This window comes from Hypomesus nipponensis, chromosome 17 (assembly GCF_054491055.1).
Source record: "Hypomesus nipponensis isolate SF chromosome 17, ASM5449105v1, whole genome shotgun sequence".
NCBI classification, from domain to species: domain Eukaryota; kingdom Metazoa; phylum Chordata; class Actinopteri; order Osmeriformes; family Osmeridae; genus Hypomesus; species Hypomesus nipponensis.
The window spans coordinates 19,222,501-19,243,481 of NC_140377.1; the positions used below are offsets into that span (position 1 = coordinate 19,222,501).

A 20,981-nucleotide genomic window follows, 5' to 3' on the forward strand; every position below is an offset into this window, starting at 1 on the left:
AAAAGCTAGTTGTTTTGAAGGGAATTAGCTGACTCACCTGCAGCCATTCTTGGGAAAGTTTCCTCCACAGTGTTCGGTAATGAGAGTGCTAAGCTAACTCGGAGGAGACCCATACTTACCTTGAGGTCTAGGTTGCACATCCACCAGTGCCATCTCTGTGCACAATAGAGCCATGACCTCATAATATGTGACCTGCACAACATAAGCCATGACCTAATGGAGTCAGGTGGCTGAGCGGTTAGAGAATCGGGCTAGTAATCTGAAGGTCGCCAGTTTGATTCCCGGCCACACCAAATGACATTGTGTCCTAGGGTGGGAATGTCCCTGTATTTACTGTAAATCACTCTGGATAAGAGCGTCTGCTAAATGACTAAATGTAGATGGATTACATCCACCCCAAACCATGAAGTGAGTTTGCGGCGTCATTCTGATGGATCGCAACCATGGCGGCGTTTGTCGTGGAGTATGGAAGCTCTATTAAACCCTGATAGGAGACGCGGTCTGGTGGCGGCCTTTTAAAGAGTATTGTGAAGCGCAGGTTGTGGCCAAACATTCGTTTGTTGAGTTAGGTTGCTTCTCTGTGTGACTGCGAGGTGACTTTGGTTCTGCCTTGTGTTTGTTTGAGGTACAGGAAATGATGTCATCGAGGAGCCCAAACAGAGGCACCAGAAGTCGTTCACCCACCGCGGGGGCCACTACTCCAACCTGAAGAGCTCCCAGGTCCACAGTCGACGGAAGAGGAGCATCGGTGAGACTGCGAGACACACCACAACACGACACACAACACGACACACACCACAACACGACACACACACCACTACACGACACACACACCACTACATGACACACACCACAACACGACACACACCACAACACGACACACACCACATTTCAGCGTCATTATATCAGCCCGTCCCGTGACAGTTTGAGCCTAACATCGACCTAACCAATCACACAAGCACGCTAATTAGGGCGGGGTTGGGTGGTCATTAGTGGTTTTAACGGCGGTTCATTTACCATTTCCTCACATGAACACAAGCTATGACGGGGACAGAGGCGGGGTTAGCGGGTGTACAGAGGCACGTGATTGGCTGTGTCAGACGCAAGCATGTTGGGAAGAAACATGTATCCCAGAGCGAGGAAATTCCAGACATTCAGCGGTCATGTTCCAGCTCGTCTCCCAGCCCTGAGAGACAGTCTGGTTAGATGCCACGCAGTATCCAGCCCTCAAGAGTCCTCTAGTGTGTAGTGTGTAGTGTGTAGTGTGTAGTATGTAGTGTGTATGTTGTCCATATGAGTTGTGAACCTGACAACCTTCCGCCTCAACAAAAGCCATGAATGAGCGGTGATCAGCATGCTTTCTCAGAATGGACTGAGAGGGCTTGCTGAGCCCGCACGCATGCACACAGACACATACACACACACACACACACACACGCACGCACGCACGCACGCGCACACACAGAAATTAATAGAACCTACCTATTGCAGACTTAAGAGGTTTTCGGGTCAAAGCCTGATTCCATCAGCAACAGGTAGGGTTAGGGTTATCAGTTAGTAAAAATAGATGATTCCGTTGCTGTACCTAGAACCCTCAATCAATCATCACCTTTCATTGTCACAAAATATACAACAATTTAGTCAAGAGAGAACCATCCTTTTTAGTAGCTAGGAAAAGGTTGTGAATGTGCTGGTGATATATACCTCTCTCTCTCTCTCTCCCCTCTCTCTCTCTCTCTCTCTCGCTCTCTCTCTCTCTCTCTCTCTCTCTCTCTCTCTCTCTCTCTCTCTCTCTCTCTCTCTCTCTCTCTCTCCCCCCTCCCCCCCCTCCAGAGGAGGCGGTCCCGGCCGTGTGTAAGACGCGGACGGTGATCTACGAGATCCCTCGGAGCCAGGTGGATCCCACGTCCGCTAACTTCCTGATCTGGCCGCCGTGTGTGGAGGTGAAGCGATGCACAGGCTGCTGCAACACCAACAACATGCGCTGCCACCCCTCGCGCAAGCACCACCGCACCGTCAAGGTGAGGGACACACACACACATACGTGTACATACACACACTCTCACACACACACACACACACACACACACACATATGTGTGCGTACACACACACACACACACACACACACAGAGATCAACATGGAAACACCAACATTTCTCAGACACCAACATACACCATTCTCACACGCTTTTAGGCCCATAATCCCTTCCGAAAACACGCACTCTTTCACACATACTTTCCTTATTCGTGGCAGGTTAGTAAATCATGGTGCAGACAGGTCGACTGACTGCACAGACCAGGTCAACCTGCTCTCTCTCTCTCTCTCTCTCTCTCTCTCTCTCTCTCTCTCTCTCTCTCTCTCTCTCTCTCTCTCTCTCTCTCTCTCTCTGTCTCTCTCTCTCTCTCCCGTTCCGTCACTCTCTCTTTACCTCCCTCCCCCCATCCTCTTTACCAGCTCTTGGCCCCCACCCACCATTTGCAGCTCCTCTACCTTTATCCCAGTGCCCCCTCCATCCTTCCATCCCTCCATCCCCCCCTCCATCCCTCCTTCCCGCCACCCCTCCATCCCTCCATCCCTCCTTCCCCTGTTTGGTGGGAAGCCAGGCAGTCTGTGCCAGGCAGAGAGAAGGGGGAGAGAGAAATGGAGAAGTAGAAAAGGAGAAGGAGAGAGAGAGAGAGAGAGAGAGAGAGAGAGAGAGAGAGCGAGAGAGAGAGAGAGAGAGAGAGAGAGAGAGAGAAGGAGAGAGAGAGAGAGAGAGAGAAAGAGAGAGGGAAGGAGAAGGAGAGAGAGAGAGAGAGAGAGAGAGAGAGAGAGAGAGAGAGAGAGAGAGAAGGAGAAGGAGAAGGAGAAGGAGAAGAGAGAGAGAGAGAGAGAGAGAGAGAGAGAGAGAGAGAGAGAGGGAAGGAGAAGGAGAGAGAGAGAGAGAGAGAGAGAGAGAGAGAGAGAGAGAGAGAGAGAGAGAGAGAGAGAGAGAGAGGGGAGAGAGAGAAGGAGAGAGAGAGAGAAGGAGAGGGAGAGAGAGAGAGAGAGAGAGAAGGAGAGGGAGAGAGAGAGGTAGAGAGAGAGAAGGAGAGGGAGAGAGAGAGGTAGAGAGAGGGAAGGAGAGGGAGAGAGAGGGGGAAGGATGCAGGCTGGCTGACGAGGATGGTTGGCTAGCAGCAAAAGGGTAAAAGCGTACCAGACCTGACCAACACACACACACACACACACTCAGTGTCTTGAGAATGTCTGTGTGTCCCGTGACTACTGACAGACTCTTAGACTTCTGTTTGTCTTCCGTTGCCTGACGTCTCCCATAGAAGCACACGGGGGGGGGGGGGGGAGAGTCAGAGAAAGATGGAGAGAGAGAGACAAAGGGTAACAGTGTCAAAATACAGAGAGAGGGAGGAAAAAAGGGGAGGGAGGGAGAGAGGCTGGAGAACGAGAGAGAGGGAACAGGAGACGGGGAGGGAGGGGGTGTCTCAAAGGGGATCGCACCCCTCCCGTAAACTGGCTCCAGAAGCAGAAAAACACCTTGCTTCTGTTTCTCCTCCGAGGGAACACCTTTGGCGAGGCCTGCAACTCCTTCCCTCTGTTTTCATATATGGGTGTGTGTGTGTCTTGCCCTCGATCGTCTTGTTCTTGTCAAGTCATGGGTCAGGCAGCCTCTTTAGTGCCGCCCCATGCCAGACCATCTTGGCACAGCTTCGGAAGATTCCGTCTCCTGCTCAGTTTAATAACACGAAGCAGCCGTCGATACTCCCCTGGCACCGGGGGCCTTGGCAGGGCCCGCCGACGTGGACAAGCAGCCATTTTGTGCCAGGACGTTGGCTCCTGTGTAGGCGTGGTATTCTGGTTTCACGAGTAGTCAGTCGTTGCTTATGGAAGGGTGAGCGACAGGGAGCCCATTGTGGCTCCAGCGGGCCATGCCGGCTCTGGACAAGGCCCTCTGTTTGTGCCTTGGCAACGCTCAGTCATGATGATGTCTTTGGTCTTTCTTGGAAGACAGGTAGTGTGCGTGCGTGTGTGTGTGTGTGTGAGCGTAGAAAGGCCATGGTGAGGGGGGGGGGGCTCGGTGGAGAAAGAGGGTTTGTCTGCTTAGAGACGCCCCGTACGTCTGTCTCTGTGCTCACAGTTTGACACACACACACACCGCAGGGTTGGTCGGTGGACCCTATCCTTCTTACCAAGAGACATTTGGGACAGTGTCTCTGTGTGAAGAATCCTTGTCTCTTGCTAAGCCGCCCTCCCCCCTCCCCCCTCCCCCCTCCCCCCAGTCCTCCAGTGATCAGTCAGAGAAGGGAGCGGGGGGTCTTTCCCCCTCTTCCAGTTTATTAGGTGGCTCAAAATGTCGCCTGTCTCGCTAAGTCGGCGTATTTTTCCGAGCGCGGCGCCGGGCTAGGACACAAACATACTCCCGCTGTGTTTCTTTCCAGCTCCCAGCGTTATGGATTTGACTGTACGCGTGTTCCCCCCTGCTCTTTATTTATTTATTTTTCCTTTTTCTCTCTTCTCTCTTCCTCTGTTTGGCCGTGTCGGTGGAAGGGAGAAGCGAGGGTGGGGGGGGGGGGGGGGCTGTACTGTAAAAGCCGAGCCTGTTTGCTGGTTGGAGTCATAAAATAAGGCAACTTCAAATTGGTTTGGGCCCTATGGGCATGGTGGCAAGATCCAAGTCTCTCTCTATCCTTCTGTCTCCTCTCTCTCTCTATCCTTCTGTCTCCTCTCTCTCTCTCTCTCTCTCTCTCTCTCTCTCTCTCTCTCTCTCTCTCTCTCTCCCTCCCTCTCCCTCTCTCTCTCTCTCTCTCTCTCTCTCTCTCTATCCTTCTGTCTTCTCTCTCTGTCTCTCTCTTACTCTTTCTTTCTCTCTTTCGTCTTTTTCTCTCTTGCACTTTGGTCCATTTTTGTGATAAGCCTCTCGCTGTGTTGGCGTGTGTGTGTGTGTGTGTGAGAGAGAGAGAGAGGACACAATTTAAGGGATGGCGTCTACTAGTTGTAGTAGGTCTGCAGGCAGGGTTTACAGGGAGAGAGGGAGAGAGGAGTGTGTGAGAGGGATGTATGTGTAGTTATTCATCTCCATCATTCCACTGTTACTCTCTGTTGACCTTGCCCACCCCCCCCATCTCTCTACACCTCCTCTCTCGCCCTCCCCCCCTCTCTCTCTCTCTCTCTCTCTTTCTCTCTCTCTCTCTCTCTCTGTGTCTCTCTCTCTCTCTCTCTCTCTCTCTCTCTCTCTCTCTCTCTCTCTGTGTCTCTCTCTCCCTTCCTCTCAGTGTCTCTCTCCCTCCCTCTCTCTCTCTGTGTCTCTCTCCCTCTCTCTGCCTTCCTCTATCCCTCTTCTTCTGTCTCTTGTCCTACCCAGAATGCCTGGGGGTGAACATGAGTGTTGGGGAGGGGAGGGGGGGGGGTGTCGTGGTGTGTGGTGGACAGCTGAGGGAGTATCTCACAAACCGCACACACACACACACACACACACTTATCTCAGTCGGCCTGCAGAAGCTATGTGGTAGCTGGCTTCAGAGTCGGTCTCTGCGTGGGACCCCGGGGGTGAAGGGGGGGGTGGGGGGTCATCGTTGGAGCACAGCCATACAGTGAATGTGATTTATGTGAGTGTGTGTGAGCGTATGTGTGTGTGTGTGTGTGTGTGAGGGAACCCGCAGATTACGCGAGAGGGGAGGGCGTAAGTCAAGGAGTCCCCCGTTTGATGTCTGCAGCTGGGAGTTCTTTTCCCTTTGATTCCCGTTGAGGTTCATCGCTTGATGGAGAGAGATGGAGGGTTGGGGGAAGTGTGCTCTGGTGGCAGGGGGGTGTGTGTGGGAGGGGTGTGTGTGTGTGGGAGGGGGGGGTGCAGATTCCCTCCATCGTCCCAGAGAGCTAGAAATTATTAGAAAGCTGTGTGACCAAACCAGAACCCCACAGGCTTGAACCCACTTCTAATAAGAGACGAGCTCAGATCGGTATATAGGTTATTTATATACCGATAGGTTATAGGTTATATAGGTTATTTTACTCTTTTAAAGATGGATTTTTTGGCCTGCCTGTCTGACTGTCTGACTGTCTGTCTGTTCCACACAGCAGTGTTTGTGTTGCCCTCAGACCAATAGGATTGTGTAGGATTGTGTAGGAGTGCGCTAGTGTTGTTGACAGTGCTTATCAGTGTCTGCGGGGCCAGCCCTGGTAGGGAGCAGGGTAGTACCCAAGATTGACTCTCTCTCTCTCTCTGTCACTCTGTTTTCCTTTCTTTCTTCCTTTCTTTCTTCCTTTCTTCCTTTCTTCCTCTCTTTCTTTCTTTCTTTCTTTCTTTCTCTTCCTCTCAATTGATTTCTCCATCTCTTGTGTCTCTGTTTTCTCTCTCTCTCCTCCCTCCAGGTGGTTTTCGGTCATTGATCTCTCCTCTGATCCCTCCTCCTCCTCCTCCTGTTTCCGGTTATTTCAGGAGGACTTTCCAGATAAAGGCTTTTCTCCGATCGAAGCAGCTGTAATAATGAGTGTTGGTGCATGTGTTTGTGTGCGCGTGCGAAAGCGAGGAATGAGGGAGAGATTTCCCTTTGTTTGGCTGCTTTGATATTTGATATTAGATGGTCCTATGTGTTCAGTGCTGAGAGGAGAGGCTGTGGTCGAGAGACACACACACGTACACACGTACACATACACACACACACACACATCTGGTGGAACTCTGAGAGAGTAAGTGGAGAGAGAAAGAGAGATGAGGAGATGGAGAGGGGGAGATGGAGATTTGTTTGACTCGCTTCTCAAAGCCTCTGGCTTCCCGGTGCCCTCTCTGTGGCTGCTCTCTCTCTCTCTCTCTCTCTCTCTCTCTCTCTCTCTCTCTCTCTCTCTCTCTCTCTCTCTCTCTGTCTCTCTCTCTCTCTCTCTCTCTCTCTCTCTCTCTCTCTCTCTCTCTCTCTCTCTCTCTCTCTCTCTCTCTCTCTCTCTCTCTCTCTCTCTCTCTCTCTCTCTCTCTCTGTCTCGCCCTCCACATCTTTCTACAGAGAGAGAGACCCAGAGAACTGAGCCCCCCCCCATAAGTTTAGTTTCTTCCTCTGATTCTGTCAGGGCCCAGTTTGCCCTAGAGTTGGGGGTGGGGGGGGGCAGGGGCTGGTGGGGGGGTTGTGGGAGGACGTGTGAACCAGGACTGAACTGACAGCCCCTTACCCCCAACTCCACCCCCCTCCCCCAAGCCCTTTCAACAATATTGCTCCATTCTATTAACGTGACTTTGTAAATATGGCAGGGCAGGGGAACGGGAGAGCCTTGAGCCTCGTCCAAGAAGGGAGGAGGGAGGAGGGGGGAGGGGGAGGAGGAGTAGGAGGGGGAGTAGGAGGAGAGGGAAGGAGGAGTAGGAGGGGGAGTAGGAGGAGAGGGAAGGAGGAGTAGGAGGGGGAGTAGGAGGAGAGGGAAGGAGGAGTAGGAGGGGGAGTAGGAGGAGAGGGAAGGAGGAGTAGGAGGGGGAAGGAGGAGGGGGAAGGAAGGGGAGGAGGAGGAGGAGGAGAGGGAAGGAGGAGGGGGAAGGAGGAGGAGGAGGGGGAAGGAGGAGGGGGAAGGAGGAGGGGGAAGGAGGGGGAGGAGGAGGAGGAGGAGAGGGAAGGAGGAGGGGGAAGGAGGAGGAGGAGGGGGGAAGGGGAGGGGGGAAGGGGAGGGGGGAAGGGGAGGGGGGGGGGGGAAGGGGAGGGGAGGGGGGAAGGGGAGGGGGGAAGGGGAGGGGGAGTAGGAGGAGGAAGCAGGAGGAGGAGAAGGAGGAGGAGAAGGACGAGGGGAAGGGGAGGGGGAGGGGGGAAGGGGGGGAGGGGGGAGTAGGAAGAGAAGGAAGAGTAGGAGGAGATAGAGGAGATAGAGGAGATAGAGGAGATAGAGGAGCAGAGGCAAGGAAGGGAGGAAGAGTGGGAAAGAAAGAGAGCAGAGGGGACCTGAGATCACTGTTGACAAAGTGGGCAGAGTCGAGACGTGTTGCAACCCAGGGAAATCTACAGTGCACACACACACACACACACACACACACACACACACACTCAGGTGAAGGCAGGGTGATTGTGTGTGTTGTCCCAGTGGGTGTGTTTCTAACCCTGCTGTGTTACAGGCCAGGGTGAAAGGCTTCCTGCTGTTCCTCTCACAGCACAAACGCTTCACTCCTCAAACAAATGGCTGTTTGTTTGTGCAACTGTGTGTGTGCGTGTGTGCGTGCGTGTGTGTGCGTTTGTCATTAGGGTTCGTCTCAGTACTAGGTGTCAGGGTTGGCTGGCCATGATTGGCCAGAGTCGGTCCCTTCACACATTCTGGTAACCAACGGCAGCGGAGCCGCGCTCGGAGACAGCTGCACACACACGCACACACACAGACACACACACACACTGGCAGCGCACGAAGCCTGGGAGGGGATCACACCTCCATTAGAGACGTCTCTTTCGACCAGGCAGCACTTTCCGGCTCTTCTGACGTCATCCCCCCCGTCGGCGTTGACAGGAAGTCCCCCCCCGCTGTGACTCAGCTCGTCCGCGGGAGGATCTCCCCCCCCCCCCATCGATCCAGAGCGTCTCCGCCGCCCACGCCACCGCCCCCCCCAGAGGGCCGCGCGGCCCCCCCGAGGGTGAACAATGCCCCTGTTCATCGCCCCGGCTCTGCGAGGGCCACCGAGGTGTCCTTGAGGGCCGAGTTAAAGACAAGCCGAGCGCCGCGTTAATGAGTGACGTTCGCCGTCATTGTGGTCCTTGTAGAGCCCCCCCCCCCCTCACACACACACACACACTCGCAGGAATGCACACGTAAATGACCCCCGCTCCCTGTGACTCCCCCCCGCCCCCTTGTCCCTCCCTTCAAGCACCCCCCCTCCCTCCTTTCCCCCTCCCTGCGTTGAGGCCCAGACGCCATTGTGCCTCCTGTTTGCTCACCACATACCTCTCCTTATTCATGTCCTCTGTCCTCCTCTCTCTCCCCCTGTCCTCCTCTCTCTCCCTCTGTCCTCCTCTCTCTCCTCCTCTCTCTCCTCCTGTGAACTGTTCTCTGGTCCTTCCCTCTATGTCCCTCAGAGTGTCATTGAGGCATTACCCCGGTAGTCGTACCCCCACACACACACACACACATACCCACACGCCACACCTTTGAGCGTCAACGTTGCGAGGTCACATGGTTTCGCACCGGAACGGCGTGCCGCTCGCTCACAAGGGCGATCTCCCTCCCCCCCCCGAACCATCCTTGGCTCGACACCAGACGGGGAACGAAGGAAGACTGAAAGGCTCCTGACTCTCTTTCACCCCCCCGCAAAACCGCACCGCAATATCTCGCTCTTCGTCTTGCCGTTGGTGTGTGTGTGTGTGTGAAAGAGAGAGAGAGAGGTCGGACTGTGTTGCTCCGAACACCACTAAGTGTTGAGAGACTGCCAGCCAATATCCGGTCTCGTGCTAGGACCAGGAAGAGCAGAGAATCCTGGGATATTGTTTCCATGTGGACTGGACTGGGCGAGGGGAGGGGAAGGGGGGGAGTTACCTGCCTCTGGCCCTCACATGACAAAGACACTGTTCCACAAGCTGGTGACCGTCCCTCGACCTTCCCACGACCTTCTCCTTTTTGCGTCTCTCCCCGTCTCTTAAACGTGCTGGCATGCTCCTCCACAGCCTGCCAGCTGTGTCCTGGCTGTGGTCACGTGTGGGGTCTTGCAGGCCTCACTGGAAGCAGGGGGGTCTCCCGGGTCCTGTCCCCTAGCCGGGGTGAACCTTCCCTGGGCCTCAGGGCGTGTTCCCCCGCCCTCCCTTCTCATTGTGCCGAGCGGGCAGGGACAAGGTCGAGGGCTCCTCTCAATATTTACACACCTGATCTGTGCCGCATAGAACCTCTGCACCGAGCGATACATCACCCCTCTTGGAATGTGGCGGTCACACTTCAAACACGGCGGAGGGAAAATGACACGCGCGCGCACACGCAATCCGCGGTGTTTCTGTGAATCGACTTCTGAAACGGCCATCCGTCAAAGGGCTGTGCCTTCTGATATTTGTGAATGAATGGAGAGTGAATGTACACAGGAGGCCTGATGTTAGATGCTTGAGTTAACCTGCCTCTCTCTTTGTCTTCCCTCCCCTCTCTCTCTCTCCCCCCTCTCTCTCTCTCTCTCTCTCTCTCCTTCTGTCCCTCCCAGGTGGCTAAGCTAGAGTACGTGCGAAGGAAACCCAAGCTGAAGGAGGTCTTCGTGCGTTTAGAAGACCACCTGGAGTGTGTGTGCACGTCGGCGCTCCAAGTGGTGGAGCACTCGGAAGCAGAAATAGGTACGCATGGGCCCGCCTTGCTACGGCGCTGCCGGAACATTCTGAGACGTTTTATTAGAGTCCGACCAGTTCCCTGCCCCACGGCTTGTTTACTGCTCTCTTGTCTGACTTACCGACTGACTCATTGACTGGCTGTCTGGCTATCGAGCTGACTGCCTTGCACTGAATGACCTTTTGTGAATGACTGTTCCCATACTGACACACCTGCTAGCTAGCTTGCTATTGCCAAAGCTGTAGAGCCTGCGTGTGGTTTGTGTGTGTGCTAATGGCCCTGTGTGTGGGTGTTGGTGTATGTACGGTTAAGTGTGTGTGTGTGTGTGTGTGTCAAGGGAGGGTGTTCAAAGGCTTGACAGCAGGTAAATCCGGCCCCTTGATTTAAGGCCTCTCTCTGGGAGCAGATAAGAGGGCCCATGGGAGCAGATAAGACATCTGAAGTATTTATGGTGTGTCTTCTCAATCCACGCCACTTTACCATCCCCCCCCAGACCGCTTGCTCTCTCTGTCTCTCTCTGTCTCTCTCTCTCTCTCTCTCTCTCTCTCTGTCTCTCTCTGTCTCTCTCTGTCTCTCTCTGTCTCTCTCTCTCTCTCTCTCTCTCTCTCTCTCTCTCTGTCTCTCTCTCTCTCTCTCTCTGTCTCTCTCTCTTTCTCTGTCTCTCTCTCTCTCTGTCTCTCTGTCTCTCTCTCTCTCTCTCTCTCTCTCTCTCTCTCTCTCTGTGTCTCTCTCTCTCTGTATATAAATACATACACTGTATGTATTTACTGTATATACATATATACTGCATATCTAATTGTCTCTCTTTCTCATCCTCTGTCTCTCTCTCCGCTTATCTCTCTCTCTATCGTACACTTTATATCTCAGTCTGTGTCTCTCTGCCCCTCTCTCTGGCCTCTGTATCGTCACTCCTGCTTCCTGCTGCTAACCCCCCCCCCTGTCCTCCCTCCCCAACTTGTGTTTCCAGGACCTCGTAGGGCTAAGGGTAAAAAAAGGAAAGCTAAAAAGCTAAAGCTCACCAAGGATTTATTGGCGACATAATAAACTTGTACACATTACCAAAAGTCGGCCGGACCCACGGTTGAAGCAGGTAGGACTTTAGCACCGTGACAACCTCACTCGTCGCCCAATCACTCGCTGGGCACGCCTCCCCCAGCCAACCCCACCCAATCAGAGTCACGGGGAAGGCCTGTCAATCACAGTCACATTCACACCCACAGCCCTATCACTGTGAGGAGAGGGAGGGCTTAATGCTGTGCCGGGGTTTGGCTGCATGCGTTGATTTGCGAGGGTGGAACAGTTTTTTGCGCATGTACACTGTGCACACCACAAACACACACACACACTGTCTGTGTGTTATGTTGTTGTTGTTGTAATGCCACCACCTGGTTTACGTGCTGAAGTGGGCCTTCCCAGCCTTATGTTCTCCTCGACCTTCTAAAACAGTTTTTATGTTCCCTATCCCCCCCCCACCCTCCCTGTCCATATTTGTTTACTTTTTTCTCTCTTTAGTTTTCTTTCTTTCCATCCATATTTCTTTCTTGATCGCTTTCTTTCCTTTCGATTTGTATCCATCAGTTTTCTTGGACTCTTCCCTTTCACGCTCCTCTCCCCCCCCCCCCTCCTCCAACTCCCCGCCTCCCCCCTCCAGCTCCCCCCCCCCCCCCCCCAGCTGCCCCCCCCCCCCCCCCCCCCCGTGTGTCCTCCTCATGGGCCGGTCCTCTCGTGTCTCTGTCCTGTCGAGTGTCATTGTCTGTTTTGTCTGTCGGTCACTGGACGCGTCGGGGGTGTCAGATCACTGGAGGCGTCACGCCCAGCTCACTCGGAAGTTCTTTGCACAGACTCACCGGTTAGGAAATCTCAAAAGGCATGGTGCTCACTTTGTGTGTTGTGTTTCGTGTGCTATTGTGACGCGCATGCGCGAGTACGAGTGACGTGTCAACGTCGTGCCCGCATTTGTTGTTGCTGTCGCGCTGTTGTGGGATGCTAAAGCTAACCGTTGGCGTTGTCTTCCCTCCCACAGTGGACGTGAGGTGAGACCAATCAGCACAAGGGACTTCAGCGTGGGAGGGGCTTAAGAGAGGACGCCGCCAGACTGAGACAGCTTCCCCCCCCCTCCCCGCCCCCACACCAACGCCTTCTAAAAGAAACTATACTCTATACTAAAAACACGAGACGCAGAATACACAAAACGTGACTTAGATGCCAAAGGTGCTTCGTTTTCTTCCATAACCAGCAACAATGAGTTTCTCTGTGGCGGGCGACAGACCGAAGCAATCGAACACAGATGCGAAGGAGGAGAGCTGCGCGGAAAAGAGACGGGATGAAGAGGAGGAGGGCTGGCTGCTTCTGTGTATGAACAGGACTCGTGCCCGCCACTGAAAGAGAGAACTTTGGATTAAGCTCCGGTGAAGACTCTGGTGACTGGTTTCTTCGAGGACGCGCCGGAGGATGGGAGATCGACTTCAGTCGGGCCAAAACTGCGGAGCTGGTGGAAGCTTGCAGTGGCCTGACTCGGTCTGACTGGACCCTGAGCGTTGAGGATGGAGAGGGAGATGGAGAGAAGGATGAAAGAATATGAAACAGGCATGGACCTGTCCGCTGTCGAGTCTGAACGTTCGAGGTCATCTTTCCCGTGCTTCTCGCGGTCACACAGCAACTAATAAACTATTTCTGCGCGTGAACACGTTATTTCTTGTTCCCGGCGCAAACGAAAAAAACTATGTACGTCTCACGGGGCATGTATGAGTTCATGTAAGGTCTGGCTAATTCTCCGTTCTCAATCTCGAGGCCTTTTTGTTTCAGTCTCAACATTGTTACTTTTATCCATGCGGCTTATTATCATACTGTGTACCGGAACAATCTCAGAGAGTGAGAGTGTCGCCTGGAGATGTGCGAGGCGTCGAGGCGGAGGATGACAGAGTCAGTACAGCAAGATGCTTTATTTTTGTTATGAAATATATTATGCTTACTTATATCCGAGCAGAAGGTATGTTTGTGTCTTTTGTTGTGGTTGAATGCTTGTATTTAATCCATGGAAACGATGCAAAAAAAAAAAAAAAAAAAGAGAAGAGAAGGGAGGAACAGACACCTAGATACTTTATGTAACGCAAAATCAGTTCTCGGTCATACAGAAACCCCTTGGTTTTGATCGAATCAGTGGGAAACAGCTCTGTTGAGGAACAGCTTCTCCTTAAATGTTTGAGCCATCCAAGATCGTCCAAGTCGCAAAAGCAAGGTGTTTTCCGGGCGTATATCCAGCTTTAGAGAAACAGCAGTGCTGTCCTCTTAACCCAGGTGTTTGTCTGCCACGACACACACACACACACATAACTAGAATGCTACTGTACATGACCTGCTCTCACGGTAGTTGCAAAACACAAACTTTAAGTTGTACAACCAACCCACTGCCCCCCAACATTTTCACTTCACATTCTAAGATCGAGTTTGGTAGTGTGTATGTGTGTGTGTGTCGAAGGGAGTATATGTGAGAGAAATAAGGAAACTGTGTTTGTCTGTGTGTTTGATGTCACTTCCTCACCACCCCCCCCCCCCCATTGATGAGATGGTGCCCGGTCCACCTTGCTAGCACACATGTTGAGAGAGTGAATGAGTGAGTGAACAAGCCTGCAAGTGCATGAATGGCCTCCTTGTTAGCTTTGAGGCGATAGAGTTTCACTGACATGCTAACAAATCTCCTCAACCTATAGAAACACACACACACACACAGACACACATACTCTATAGAACTTTGGTTAGGTTAGCTTAGCCCAACTGTAAATGTTGCAGTTAACCTGCAAGTCCAGGTGTTCGGCTAAGGAGAAACAGATTTCTCCCTAGGCAAGCGAGTGAAACCTAAGATTAACATACCACTGTTTTTATGTAGACGGAGACTTCTAGAAGTTCTGGGGGGGGTGGGGGGGGGGGGGAGATTTGCTGGTTTGACGGTCAGTTGGTTTAGATGCCAGATGAGAAACACTGGAGATTGTGCCTGTTGTTGAGGAATCCCACCTTCGGTCCAGGCTTCCATGGGGACATGATTGGTGCTATATTTATGAGCGAATTAAGACAATGTAGTTTCACCTCCTCTTTGGCTAACTCCCCTTCACATGACACTGCCTATCAGGCTTGTCAAAAGTCAGGACCATTCCTCACCTCTCTTAAACAACCACAATAATAGTACGTGATTTTCATCTTATCACAAAGCTTTTTTTTTTCTTTCATTTTGGCCTCCATTGGATAAAGACAGCAATAATCATAATTTATATATTTATGTTTTCAATAATAAATATATTTCTGCTTATCAAAGTGTATTCTGAGTTTCTGCTCTGTGTCCCAGTTGGTGCTGAATGAGTTAGGGGGAGAGGGAGGGAGAGTCTACAGAGAGAGCGAGAGGGAGAGAGAGCTACCCTGTTCTCATCTCTTAACCCTCTGTTATTTCCTCTCCTTTCTTCTCTCTATCTTGTCCTCTTCTCACTCTCTGTTCTCTCTCTACCTTCCTTGCTGTCCCCCTCTACTTGAGAGAGAGTGAGAGAGCGAAAGAGAGAGAGAGCGCGAAGCTGAGAGCGAGCGAGATAAAGAGATATCGCGAGCGAGATCGTGGGAGTGCGAGAGAGAGAGAGAGAGAAAGTGTGCCCGTGTGGGAGAGAAAGTCAGAAAGAGTGCATACGCCGCTGGTGCCTCGGACAGGAGCGAGGCGTGAGGACGGGCCTCGTTAGCCGGAAATGTGAGCTTTCCCGGGGCTCGGGGAGCGAGCGGAGACTGGGCCGACCTCCAGGACCCGGAGCTGGAGCTTTTATTACCTCTGCCCGAGACGCTCACCTTAATCCTGGCGACTTAGAGGACATGAAAGCGCCTCTGCGCTCCGCGCCACCCCCCCCTTCCCCCTCGATGCACCCCGGGTGAAGGAGGGAGAGACGAAGAGCCGCACATGAAAGAGGGAAGATGAAAGAGAGACACAGAGGGGCTAAAGCAAGAGGAGAAGAAAGAGCCGAGGCTTCAGAGAGGGGTTTTCTTATCGTCGTTTTTATCCAAAGTTCAGAAACTCATTCATAAAAGCGAGAGGGTTGAGAGGGAGAGAGGGAGAGAGAACGAGGCTGGATAAGAGGATGGAAGGAAGGAGGAAATGGAGAGGTCTAGAAAAGCCTAAAAAAGGAATCAAGAGTTCACCGGGCCGGGGAAGAGAGGAAGGCAGCGTGTCAGCGGGGGGAAATAGAAGAGGGGGGAGGGGGGGTGAGCGAGCAGCAGACAGGAGAAAGGAGAGGAGGGTCTGAATGGCCTGAGGGCAGCGGGAGCGAGAGCGGACAGAGGGGGAGAGAAAGAGAGGCAGGAGATGAAAAGGCTGAAGTGGATTCAGGATGTGGGTAATTGGTGTGGTAGCTGGAAGGAGCCAACAGCGGGAGGACTAAGTGGACACGGTTTATAAACAATGCCGCAGGGGCGAGGTGGGGGGTGTCGACAAGGTGTGAAGAGAGGGCGCTGATTGGGGTGTGTGTGTGTGTGTGTGTGTGTGTGTGTGTGTGCATCGCAGCCAGACAATACGGTGGAGGATCGCCCAATGTGTTTCAAACGGACTGTCGGAATGCCTGAATCTCTGCGAGGGCAAGCTGTCATCTGAGTGGCCCACAATGCGAGGGTCAGGGGTCAGGGGTCAGGGGTCGGGGGTGAGGGGTCAGGGTGGCGGGGGTAACAAAGTGGAAGTCGGTGAATGAATTGTAAATCATTTGTTATCCCCCCTCCCCTCTACACCCCCCCCCCTCCCTCCTACACCCCCCCCCCCCTCCCTCCTACACCCCGCCCCCCCCCCCCCATAGCTGTCAGCTGGTTCCTCTCTTTCAAACATCACAGCGTCGCCCCGCCGATTGTTCCGAGGTCGGCGTGTTTACCGCGGAATGCGGCGGAGTACTTCTCACACATCCTCGCGCCGCTAAGTGGAGGGATATCTCCGTGTGAAAAGTCCCCGTTTGATTGACAACAGCGAAAACCCCCTCCCCCAACAAGTTGCCCTTGACAATTTCCTTCCCACGAATTACGAACCTTCGAACCTGTTTTCGGTCGTGTTGCTTCGCCCCTCTCCTCACCTCCCGATGGAAAATGTCCTTTTTTTCTCGGTTTCCCCCTCCCTCCCTCCCTCCCTCCCTCCCTCCCTCCCTCCCTCCCTCCCTCCCTCCCTCCCTCCCTCCATCCCTCCCTCCCTCCCTCCCTCCCTCCCTCCCTACCTCCCTCCCTCCCCCCTCCCTCCCTCCCTCCCCCCTCCCTCCCTCCCTCCCTCCCTCCCTCCCTCCCTCCCTCCCTCCCTCCCTCCCTCCCTCCCTCCCTCCCCCACCCACCTCTGGTGGCCCCTGAGTTTTTGAGGAAACACAGAGGAGCTCCTTTGAAGACGGCGGTGGCCAGTTTGTCCGGGGGGCCGTGGTCATGAATGTGGCTCTTTGTCGTCCCCCCCCCCACATCTCCTACCCTCCCCTGACTCAATCTCATACGGACACGCTCAGTCTCCTTTTCAAAGGGGTGGAGGGGACGCCGGGTAGAAATGACCCCGCTAATTATGTATTTAAGGTATTTGGCTCCTGTGAAAACAGCTTTGGGTTAGCGGTGGGGGGCGGGGATGGGGGGAGGGTGAGAAGGTGAGTGAGGGTGGGGGGGGGGGTGCAGGAAGGGGTTGGAGGAAGGTGAGTGAAGGGGGGGAAAGAGGAGGGGGGTGAGAGGGGCGATGACGGGGGCCTCGCGGCTATCATTACCTCAGCGCTTTTATGTAAACACCGGCTTACATCGAGACCCCGGCTGATTGGGTGGTTTGGCGGGGGAGGGGGAGGGGGGTTGACCACATCCCAGGGCTCTGGACCTCTTGTTTTACTTCTGCCCCCCCCCCCCCCCCTCTGTTGACACCCACCCACACACACACACCACCAACTCACAACTTACACAGCTAGCACCCCCCTGTCTCCCTCCCTCTCTGTCTCCTCCTCTTTCTCTCTTTGTCACACATCCACATATCTAGAGACGCCCACATTTAAATATACACCCACGTATACATCATGTGAAGTGATGTACTGCGCTCCAAGCTCTAAGCTACAGTAACAATACCAGGTTCACATTGCTACATGCCTTTTGTTTCTCCTGGAACTAAAAATCCTCCATCGCTCTGCCCCAGGTGCCCTCCTCCTGTTGGAAACGCTAACCCCAAACAGCCCTCCGTATCAACTGGGGTGAGACTCACTTGAGCAGTGCCCGAGGAAAACCCTGAAACCGGATCAGACCGGCTGATCGTTCCTCAGATAAACCTCAGATCTCCCCCTTCCAAACCCTCTAAAGGACCCCGCTGACACACCCTCGCTGTGTGTGTGTGTGTGTGTGTGTGTGTGTGTGGGTGTATGTCCATGTGTGTGTGTGTGTCTGTGTGTGTGTGTTTGTGTGTTGTCTGTGTGTATGCGTGTGTGTGTGGGGGTGCGAGCCAAAGAGAGGGATCGGACCAGCATACCAAGTAGCCATGTGCGTGCATGCGAGTGAGTGCACGTGTGTGCGTGCTCAAGAATGCAGAGGTGGACTGGAAAACACCCTCTTGAGGAGATCCCGTCATGTCAATGGTCGTCTCCTTTATCCTCTCCTTCCCTTTCTTCTCATCTTTCTCTTTCCAAAATCAGCACTTACTGGGGTGCAGGGCAGATCAAGCATAAAGACATAGGACGGTCCCAGAGGGAGAGAAGGAGAGGGAGAGGGAGAGGGAGAGGAGGAGAGGGAGAGGGAGAGAGGGAGGGAATGAGGGAGGGAATGAGGGAGGGAGGGAGGGAGGGAGGGAGGGAGGGAGGGAGGGAGGGAGGGAGGGAGGGAGGGAGGGAGGGAGGGAGGGAGGGAGGGAGGGAGGGAGGGAGGGAGGGAGGGAGGGAGGGAGGGAGGGAGGGAGGGAAGGGACTGGGTGGGCGGAGAGCTCCCTGGGGAAAGATAAGTCCAAAAAATGAAAGACAGTAGATGCACTTGGTGTGTGAGGCAGTTTACCACCGGGCTCTAATGTAATTAGCTATGAACACTTTTGTGTACGTGCATGCGTGTCGCGTGTGTGTTTTCATAGAGGGAGTTGCTCAAAGGGCCAATCTCCCTACACACATCAAATAAGTCGGTGGTCTATAATTAGCTGCAGGAGGGAACGGCGTGTTTGGTTTGTGGGACGAGGGGAAGAGAGCGGCGGACGCGGCGCTGCCAGTGATACATGATAAAGTCATGTGTGTGTGTGAGAGTGTGTGTGAGTGTGTGTGTGTGTGTGTGTGTGTGTGTGTGTGTGTGTGTGTGAGTGTGCGTTTGTGAGCAGGGTCATGTTTGTTGGTGTGCGGTATGTGTGTGCATGTGTGAAAGAGGGTTTGGACATGTGAGTGTAGAGTCATGTTTGTGGGTGCGTGTGTGTGTGTGGGTGTTTGTGTGAAGAAAAGTGATGTTTGCTTGTGTGTGTTATGTCGGGTGTAACATGGCCTGCCAACATCCTGGGGCAGTACTATTAGTGTGTGGAACTATTATCAACGTTTACCCAGATCCAGTCACAGGAGGCCTCAACTGAACTCAACTCTCTCTTTCATCCTCCCTCTCTTTACTTCCCTCCCTCTCTCTCTCTCTCTCTCTCTCTCTCTCTCTCTCTCTCTCTCTCTCTCTCTCTCTCTCTCTCTCTCTCTCTCTCTCTCTCTCTCTCTCTCTCTCTCTCTCTCTCTCTCTCTCTCTCTCTCTCTCTCTCTCTCTCTCTCTCTCTCTCCCTCTCTCTCTCTCTCTCTCTCTCTCTCTCTCTCTCTCTCTCTCTCTCTCTCTCTCTCTCTCTCTCTCTCTCTCTCTCTCTCTCTCTCTCTCTCTCTCTCTCTCTCTCTCTCTCTCCTCTCTCCTCTGTACAGTTTTTCGTAGAGGTGACAATAAACTTTCAGTTTTCCATTCCTCTCTCTTCGGTATGAGGAAGAAAAAGGGGTCAGCTCTAAATGGAGGCTTTGTCAAGATATGTGTGTGTGTTAGCTCCAGCCCACACATCATCTAACTCCTTAATCCTCAGGCCTGTACGCTTGAAAGCTCCAGAACCTTCTCTGTGCCCACTCCCCCCCCCGCCCCCCTGGAACCCATAATTCACAGCAGCGATAAGACCACCTAGCAGCGCCACCTAACTCCAACAGAGACAGACATTCGACAGACAGACATACGAAAGACAGACCGACTGACCGACAGACAGAGGCTTGTAGACGTCGTGGGTGGGAGTGAAAAGAGGCCCTCTCTCATCCAGACAGATAGGGGCATGATGAGAACCTATCTGCCAAGAGCACACCTCACCAGCATGGGCACATGCACAGGTGCGCAAGCACACACACACACACACACACACACACACTCTCTCTCTCACACCCACACATGTAAGCATACACACATGTACACAGGCTTCAGTGGACGTGTTCCCAGACTCCTGGCTGACTCCTACTGAGTTTCCGCTCCGAAACTATGTGTGCAGGACCCCCAAGGTTCAGCCTCAGGCTCCCTGCTCTGGTCCGGTCTCTGATCTTGGAGTAGGGAGCAAGGGGATGTGTGTGTGTGTGTGGGGGGGGGGGTTACTGGTCTGGCAACCCCATCAAGTTTCAGTTGCCACCTCCAAATCCAACACTGTGGGCTACTGTATGAGGAAGTGTGTGTGTGTGTTGGTGGGGGAGGGGGGGGGTGCGTGCACATTTCAGAAAGGACTTGTTGCAGACCACTCACACACACCCACACGTGTGGGGAAGTACACACGCACCAACACACGCGCTCAGCCTTTGAAGTGAAGTGTGGGTGGGAGTGTCGAGGTGGGGCTGAGGTGAATTTGACAGCATGGTTTTCCAGGAGTGAGGTCAGGTCAGTACAGCGACGGAGGGAGTGAGGGAGGGAGGAGGGGAGAGGGAGGAGGAGGTTGGGAGGGGAGGAGGAGGCAGGGGTGTTAAGAGATCACTGGCAGCCCTGTTAACGTCCTCGTCTCTCCTCCTTCACAGCTCTGGGTTTGTTCTTTTTATCCTCCGTCCTCCAAGATAGAATCTGTCTATCTCTCTCCCTCCCCCAGCTCTTTTCATCCCTCTCTTCCTCTGAGAGAAGTACCGGACAACTCAGCCCTCTGTCTTTGTCTTTTCTTTCTCCATTTCCATTTTTTCTTTTACATTTTTCCTTTATTAAATGTCTGGTGCCGCATTTTTGCTGACAGTTGTTCTGTTTGATGCGTTCAGCCACATCCCCTCTCCCCTCTCCCTCCCCCTCACCCCTCCCTCTCTCTGACCTCGGTGACTACTGTCAAGACTCCTTCGGGATGAAAAAGGCCGTTAATAGACACGTCCACCGAAAGGGGGGTCTGAGGTTTTTTGGGGAGGGTTTTTTTCCGGACGAGTCTCGGTCCATCTGTCCGTTTCATCTTCATCCAGTCACGTACGCCGCCGTGGCAACGGCACAACCGTCTGGACAGACCCAGCATGAGCTCACCGCTCTTAAGAGAGACCTTGTTTCCCCCCGGGCCCGTCTCTCCCCTCAGGAAGGTAAGACCAGGCCCCTCGCGTGTCCTCTCTCGTGTCTCGCCGTAACCGTGGACACCGGCGGTTTGCTGTCGGGGTTCCGACCGAAATATCTCAGTGATGACTTTTCCTCAAAGCTAATAACAGAGGCTGGATAGAAATGTACTCCATTTACTAACGGCTGCCTTCTGGATGTTTGAGGGAAGACTTTTTAAAAGTCTAGACAGACCGTAAACCTAAAAGTGTAAGGCCTACACAGGGAGTCCCACA

The 20,981-nt window shown here is 53.4% G+C and overlaps 1 protein-coding gene across 3 annotated transcripts in view; it reads left to right on the forward strand.

Moving 5' to 3' along the window:
* Positions 1-14,535, forward strand: part of pdgfab (platelet-derived growth factor alpha polypeptide b) — a 20,372-nt gene extending 5,837 nt beyond the window's left edge. The window contains exons 3-7 of one of the 3 annotated variants that reach the window (XM_084678820.1): positions 626-748; positions 1,834-2,021; positions 10,109-10,235; positions 11,195-11,317; positions 12,251-14,535. In XM_084678820.1, the coding sequence (XP_084534946.1) occupies positions 626-748; positions 1,834-2,021; positions 10,109-10,235; positions 11,195-11,268 (512 nt within the window). In that variant the 3' untranslated portion in view covers positions 11,269-11,317; positions 12,251-14,535. The remainder of the gene's footprint in view (positions 1-625; positions 749-1,833; positions 2,022-10,108; positions 10,236-11,194; positions 11,318-12,250) is intronic. The other 2 variants (XM_084678821.1, XM_084678822.1) reach the window with 2 other exon arrangements.
* Positions 14,536-20,981: the final 6,446 nt, after the last annotated feature.